We start from the raw sequence: 8,154 nt of genomic DNA on the forward strand, positions 1-8,154 counted from the left end.
AGATCCTTGATATCATTAAAAGCCATTAGACAAGTTAACCTCCTCTGTGGACGTCTCAGGATTTCTCCTGCAGCTTTCACCCGTCAGATGAACAATTCCTTCAGCCGATTACTTGGCAAGCGAATGAACTTTTTGATGATTCATTAATACGTCACTGTCATTATATTTGACAACACTTTACTGTACTTTGGATTTTATTTTTATTTCGCTGAATTTCTCCACTGGTTATCCGTAATGCTTCCTAGCCCTGTAACGTCCACACCCTTCTCGGTTAAGGACATTCTGAAGTTGGAGCAGCAGCAGTCTCATCATGTTTTCCACCAACACGCAATTTTCTTCCAAGATCAAGATGCAGGACCCATACAGCCACCACAGTGTCTGCATTCGGCGCTCGGAAGCTTCGACATGCTGTACAGCCCGGAGAAGCAGTGTTGCGCAGAAGGAGGGCAGATAAAATGCCACATAAACACTGAGGACTTTGACATTCTGAGAGGTTCCTGTGGGTCTCCTACAGAGGAAGAGACGGATCCAAGCGAAGACGCAGGTAAGCGCCACACATGACTGACTATAAAAGAGAAAGTTGGCAGTGGGTCGTCACTATAATTATATGAATCTCCCGCTGAAGTTGTGAATGATCAAATATAGGCCTACTTAGGCATAAACTACTGACCGTCTAAAGAGAAGCACGTTTTTCATCATTGCCTACACGGTCTTTTACGAATCAATCCACCATAGATAATTGCTGAATTCGACAGGGTAAACTTATTTTAACTTGTAACCATTTTGCTTTAAACACATGCAACAAGTTAAATTCGTCTTGCTACATGCCTGTGCAGTGATTATGGTCAACAAAATCGCGGACAACGTAGTTAAACTCATTTAACCAACAAGTCATGATAATTAAGTCAGGGTTATGCAAGTTTTAGCAACAGGCTACAGAAATAAATTGGTTACACGTTTATACACACCGAAAAGTAGGCCTAACGGAACCGTGACAGTATTGAAACATGTATATCTGTCTGTCATTATGAAAAGTAATTTAATATGTAAATTATAGACTAATTAAATTATAGTCGGCTATTCGTGCACATCAGTTTTGGGAATATGACCCATTGGAAAGCGGTCTTTGTACCAGTGGGAAAGCAATGTAGGGACTGTGCTCAGACTGAAAGAAAACTTCAGCCTAATTTAACTACTTCCCACACAGCACACTATTCAGTGTAAAATCAGCTGTATCCAGTGTTAAATCTGATAGAGTAGCCTGCATAATCTATCCTTATCGAACGCACGTAACTGATTTAACAGTCATAATTTTAATGAACTGACTCCAAAAAACGGCAAATCATAAGCATTCGTAAACTGACATTGTTCAAATGTTGGTGACCGTTTAGACATCACCGTGTTTTATTACATTAAAATATTGACCGGTGTTCAATTGTAATTTCTTTGACGCATAATGTGAGCATGCACAACGGCCAAAATATTCAATAGATAGACTAAGGCCTAATTAATCGTCAGTTTAGAATAAAGACACTGGCTTGAACTATCATTAACCACATTTAAAGAGATACTGTCTGGTGTGTGTGCTATGCCCTAAACTTGATATTCTCCTATTGCAGGCACCTGTGGTCATGAGGATACGCTAGGCTGTAGCGTCCAAAAGGAGGATGTCTGCTCTGAGAGAACTACACAGAGGCAGCGCAGGAAACCGCGGGTCCTTTTTTCACAGGCCCAAGTGTTCGAGCTGGAGCGGCGCTTCAAACAGCAGCGGTATCTCTCCGCGCCCGAGCGCGACCACCTCGCCAGCCTTCTGAAACTCACCTCCACCCAGGTGAAAATATGGTTTCAGAACCGGCGGTATAAGTGCAAGCGACAGAGACAGGACAAGTCCCTGGAACTGGCCGGACACCCGCCTCCACCGCGAAGGGTAGCGGTGCCTGTTTTGGTGCGTGATGGGAAACCCTGCCTGGCGGGACCCCAGGCTTATCCGGGTCCATACAATGTCACGGTTGGCAGTTACCCTTACAACACCTACTACAGCGGCTATGGTAATAACCCATACAATTGTAACTACACAAGCGTGCCCCCCGTGCCCAATGGCACGCAAACCACCAGCCACATAGTAAACATGAACCTCGCCGTGGGCAGCGCAGAGGGACCCTTGAGCCAACAGGGACATTTTCAGGCCACACTGCAGGGAATTAGAGCATGGTGAGAGCCAAAACAACCGGGTACTGTCAGGAAAAGGAATGGCATTAAAAGATTACACCTGAGACCCCAAGAACAAGAAACGCCATACGTCTTAACTGTGTTGAACGTGTTTTTGTTTGTTCCGAGCAGAATCACTGACTGTAAATTTAACAAAACTATATGTCACAAAAATGCACATGCATACTTTATATTGTTTGTAAAATATGTCCACTATTTTCATATAATTTGTGCTTTTATACTTTTGTATGTAGGAAGTGCTATAATAAATATCTAAACTGATTTATGGCTTTGTTTATTTTATTCAGAAGACCATGGTTTTGCATGGGAATGTGCGGTCAAGTGATTCGAGAGAAGAACACAGAAGATCAGATCTATCGCGGCCTACACTTTTATTATTAAATAAAATTAAATTAAAATTCACGACCTCCTCACTGCGAAAATCCATGTTAACATAATTTGGATACGATGAACAAACATCACTTTTATAGATATTTATAATCTATTGAAAAATATCCTGCGTTTGGTATGGAGAATGGTCCCTTGAATTCGAAACTTACATGGCTTGGCTAAATGTTAAATGCTGCAGTTCGCTAGATGTGCAATACACACTTACCAGACAGAATAAAAAAATCTGTGGGTGCCAAGTTCAACAGACCTCATGCTAGTATACAGTGGTAAAAAATAGAACACACATACAAAGTTGTACCAATGCAGATTTTATCTAGACTACTAATGGAAGAAAGCGTCTGTAAAATGTCATGTGTAACCCGCTTACTTCTCATTTGACTCATTATTATTATTATTATTTTATTATTATTATTATTATTATTATTATTATTATTATTATATTTTTGGTTATAAGCTTTTCTCTCTATGCACGATTCAGTTCATGAAAACAAATACAAATAGCGATATTTTAATAACAATGTTGCTTGTAGTCCTAATTGTAAAGAACAAATTATAAAGAACAAATAGTTGGTCCTGAATAGTATTTTCGTCAGTCTTTCCATTCAAATATAATTTATTCTCTCTAGAATTCAACCTTCTTTTTTCTCATTTGATGTTGCCAAAATCTTTCACCAGAAATTAATTAGGCTACTTCACAGTGCCATTCGATATTATTATTATTATTATTATTATTATTCGGTTTTTTTTTCTTGGCCGTCGTCTTTTGTTTGTTGCCTGATTTGTAAAATACACAAAATCACAATACAAATCACAGATACAGAATGTATATGCGTCACATTAAAAAGCAATAAATTCTATTTTACTCACTCAGTAGCTTTTGAAAAAAATCGTCTAGGCACGAGGAGGTAAAACTGACCAATACTACCGGTTCCTAAAACCTTGCCGCAATCTTAAGTCTATCAAATGGGGAGGTCATTACTGTGCCATGGACAAAACAAAAAAACAATAGCGAGGATCGCGATAAGGCCGAAGAACCTGCCCTGTCCTGGACCGCAGGTAAAGGTAAATAAACTCGCAGACAATCTGGCTCTACCATTCTTGCTGGCTTTCAATCAAACAAGGAAACAGTTTCCAATCCAATCAATCTGCGGTTGATCTCGAGGCCAGATACAAGCACTTTGCGTTTGGTTGTCCAAAGGTTCGGCCTATTTCTGTAGGGAGCTGTTCTTCATTTCTGCACACTTTATTCATGTAGAATTCCTACAATTGTATGTCAATCTAATAAAGCGAATCAAAAATGACATTGCGCGCAAGACAGAAAATTAATCAGAAAGCCAACTTTGAAAACAGTTAATATACCATTTCACCGTGCCAAAATGTTATATACAGTTTTTCACATAATGTAAACAGCCGATTCATTGAATATCAATTAACCAACACACCACTTATAAAAATAAGCTATGTAGTGTGTTCAGCATTTCAGATTTAAAGTATCTATTGCCGACTATATTAGCAGCTGTGCCGGATATTTATTTAAAGTTAACTTCTGTTAGCATTAAGACACCATTTAACTGTCGCTCTCGCGTGCTGATAGATAATAAATGCCACAAGCAGGAAACATGTCAAGAGGTGCCGGATTAGCAGTGATTGTCAACTAATGTGGATAACGCAAACGACTGTTAATCATTTTTATCTGCGCATTATCTCGTCAATGTAAACTTTAATACAAAACCATCTTGATTCAATTCTGAACCAAACGATAAAGATGCTATATGCAGGGCAAGATAATTTCCTGAAAGGTAAATAGTGAAAGCTATTATAATAACCACATCATTAATTTAAAAAGGGAATTTGTTGGTTGGTGTATTGCAGCCTGAAAATATTGACTGTTTATTACATCAGCATACTTAATGTCTTATTTTAATGCAAGGTATTGATCTTTAATAATAGGGGTAATATAATGATTTTTTATTGGTCATTTCACACACACATAATCACACACACACACACACACACACACAGCTTGCCCTGGAGAAACTGAGATAATGTATTTCTGAGTGCTGCTATCTGCACCTCATTAACCTGTAATTAGCCCATTAAAGCACCAACACATTTCAGTGGACCTCGTCTGGGCAATCCGGAGGACCGCAGCGTCTGCAAAAACTACTGCACATCACTGGCTGAACATTTTGTGCAACCAAAAAAAAACGAAAAACATTAACATGTTCTTCCAAAAACTTTCTCAGACACCCCTTTTCACATCCTGACTCTGCAACCTTTAAAACTAAGGTTAAAAAAAAAAAAAAAAAAAGAAGCTAACCCTAATGGTTTGACGGAGCCGGTGTGAGTTTGGTAAGATGGAGCCCGTGGGGGCAGAGATAAAGGTGAGGGGGAAGCACACCAGAGGCTGCAGATAAGGGGGCTGGTGTGGCTCTGAGCAGCATTAGTGGCAGACAGAGTGGAGACCAGGGCCACTTGAGGGGATCAGATAAGCCGCCCGTGTGTCAGCAGCTCGGGCCTGTGCGCAGCACCGCCGCGCGGAGGCTGCCGCGGAGGGAGAGATGGGATCAGGCGGGCCCGGCTGCAGGGTGGGACGGAGCCGCGTGAGGAGTGAGCGATTCAGTCCCCGGGGGGGGGGGGGGGGACAGACCGCCACCGGCCACCCAAAAAAAACAGGCCTTACCGAATCCGGGCCTACCACCGCAGCACCAGACCCCAAGGGTTTCTCCATCGCAATCAGAGCTATCAAATTTGTCCCACTTGGTGCATGTAAGGAACTGGGAGCTCATCCCAGGAAGGAAGAAAACATGGAATGGTGGCAATTATTCTCAACAGCCGTTTAAATGTCTGAGAGCTGATGACTCTTACCATATCACAAACCCATTTCAATGTCCTGCTTATTGTCGCCATTGGCTGAGTTGTATTGTAAAACAAGTTCATTTAGAACCACGGATTTTACGGCATGTGTAGGCCAAAGCTTAAAACAGGAATGTTGATTCATCCATCGCACAGAAGAACTGATTCCTTCCACAACCTTAAAAGCACAATTATTTAACCCATTGATCCAGTTAAACCTAGAAGATCTTACATTCCACAGAAAGCCACAGCATTTCAGAGACTACAGTGTTGACCTAGTGCTTATTGGAATTCTAATTTGACAACAATCGAGTTAGCATACAAAATAAAAAAATAAAAACTGCCGGGATAATTACACTTAATGTTAAAAAACTATGATACTACTTACTAAGAAATGATCACAATATTATTATTATTCTGCTCTTCTTACTGTTGAATACAAGCACAAGAAGCTACTGCCATGGAAATGGACCAATATTGATGATAATAATGACGTGTGTGTGTATATACACACTATATATATAACAAATATTCCACATAAATATGTAATGTCTGCAGAATTTGCAAAGGATAATATACAGTACTATAGAGTGCAAGGCATAAGCCTATGAAAAGCACATATTCCCATTGAACCAGCACTTCAAAAAAAAGCCAGTTTACAGAGATCCATCACTTATGCCACAACAAGAACCCTAAGATGAGAAAGATGAATCAAGTATATCGCACAGCAGAGATGATACCGGTTAAAAATGTGCCAAATGTTCCCTAAAGCTACTGACCTGCAGAGCCCCTCAGTGCTGTGTTACCATGCTCTCTTTGTACAGAGCACAACCGAGGGGAGACTGCACACAAAGGAATGTTCTGTCACGAGACATGGCACCTGCGGGAATATAATCAATATTGACGTCTGTCATATCGGAGATTACGGGGCATTCACCTCAAGCACCTGAGCTTTTTCATCTGAGAATGAAGGCAAAGGGAGTTGGTTATCCCTAAAATTTGTAAGGTAATAACCTTAAAGCCATAATTCGGCCAGAGGCTGAGTTTCAGAAACTCATCATCGTCCAGATGTGCAGATCTGTACAAATCCCTTGTTTGTGTAAATACAAGATAGAAACCCTTGATTGTGTGCATACAACATAGTTTTCAGGTAATATATAGAGACATGTTTCTGATGACTGATCATTAACATAATAAACAAATACTTACCAGGCCCACAAAACAATGTGTTTCACTAGAGTAGCAGTGCCTGATCTTATCCAAAAAAGAGTGATGTGGGTGCAGGTTTTTATTTTAGCCTGGCACTATGACAGCTTTTTCAACTAATTAACTAATCATGGTCCTCAATCAAGACCTTGATAAGTATCTGGTGTTAGTGCTGGGCTAAAACAAAAACCTGCAGACACACTGGCCCGTTCCAGATAAGACTGGGCACCCCTGCACTAGAGATATAGCAGTGCATTTCATACTGTAGCCCAAACGGAAAAGTATCCAGATTTTGCAAAGGGCCTGCTCTGTATTCAGCAGGACCAGAGATAGCGACTGGAATTGGCATTACGGCTGTGATTTCTCACCGCTGTCCATTAAAACCCCTCCACACTCTGCAGGCTCACTCGAGAGAGGCCGTCTCAGTGCTCGTCACGTATAGACGGACATTTCGTCCAAATTAAAACGGGGGGCCCACGGGCATCTCCCACCTCCCTCGCATACGCGCATCTGTCCGCACTTAGGAAGCATCACTCAGCTGTCCACCATCTGTAAACAAGCCCCTGTCCTCCGGCCAGAACGGGCTGTAGCCTAGCGCCATACTGGTAAGACAGCATTTTTCCATAATTTACACGCTGAACATTTGTTTGTGTGCTGCTGGTCTTTACTAATGTAGTTTAGTTTTTTTTTTTTTTCTTTGGAACCCCCCCCCCCCCACTGTGGGGGATGGGGGTGTTCATGAAGTTTGTAACTTACAAACGAGGTGAAACTTATGTTGCAAAAGAGAGAGGGGAAATTTGGCTTCATTAAATCATACACTCTCATCCAACAACTCTGCTGTTTACGCACAAGATTCAAGACACTGGTGCAGTGAAGGACATTAACGAAACAAGCAGAAGATTCCGGTGACTAAGAATAATACTGTGGACAGTGGCTAGAATTAAATCAAGCCAATAACTCAGCAGCTTAAATTATAAATGTGTCCTGTGTAATATCAGTGCTGCTACTTTTCAGATGATTTAATGGTCTAAGAATACAGGCAGGAAGAAGACACTTAAAGAAGCCAAAGTCCACTTTACGGAAATAGAGACTGGAAGATTATTTCCATTAAAAGCAAGCGTCTTACTACACTGCACTACAATGTGCAAAACTAAGATGAAATCTCGCAAACAGACAAGATGTCAAACAGCTAGTGTCAAACAGTGGTTTGTTTTACATGAACGGTAAGCAGTTCAGTCAAGGTTTTTCAGTAGGAAACCATGCAAGAATCTAAGGAAGCTCAAACTGACAGAAGACCTTGTGCTGCCAGTTTCAAGTTGTTTATTTTAGCACTGAAATATTTTGCAAAGCCATCTTTGTGTCTATTACAATGAAAGCAAATAATAATCCTATTGAGCTGACAGGTCCCCTACAGAACCAAGTCACCTCCCTTAGGCTTTTGACTGTTTAATTTACACAACATTATAAAGACAA

General features: G+C 40.8%; 1 protein-coding gene across 1 annotated transcript; it reads left to right on the plus strand.

Moving 5' to 3' along the window:
• nkx2.7 (NK2 transcription factor related 7) lies at nucleotides 1-2,490 on the plus strand. The gene is made up of 2 exons (XM_064347361.1): nucleotides 1-544; nucleotides 1,620-2,490. The coding sequence occupies exons 1-2, from the start codon at nucleotides 235-237 to the stop codon at nucleotides 2,213-2,215; spliced, it is 906 nt and encodes a 301-aa protein (XP_064203431.1). The 5' UTR covers nucleotides 1-234; the 3' UTR covers nucleotides 2,216-2,490.
• The last annotated feature ends 5,664 nt before the right edge of the window (nucleotides 2,491-8,154 follow it).

The sequence above is a fragment of the Anguilla rostrata genome, chromosome 8, assembly GCF_018555375.3.
Source record: "Anguilla rostrata isolate EN2019 chromosome 8, ASM1855537v3, whole genome shotgun sequence".
NCBI lineage: Eukaryota > Metazoa > Chordata > Actinopteri > Anguilliformes > Anguillidae > Anguilla > Anguilla rostrata.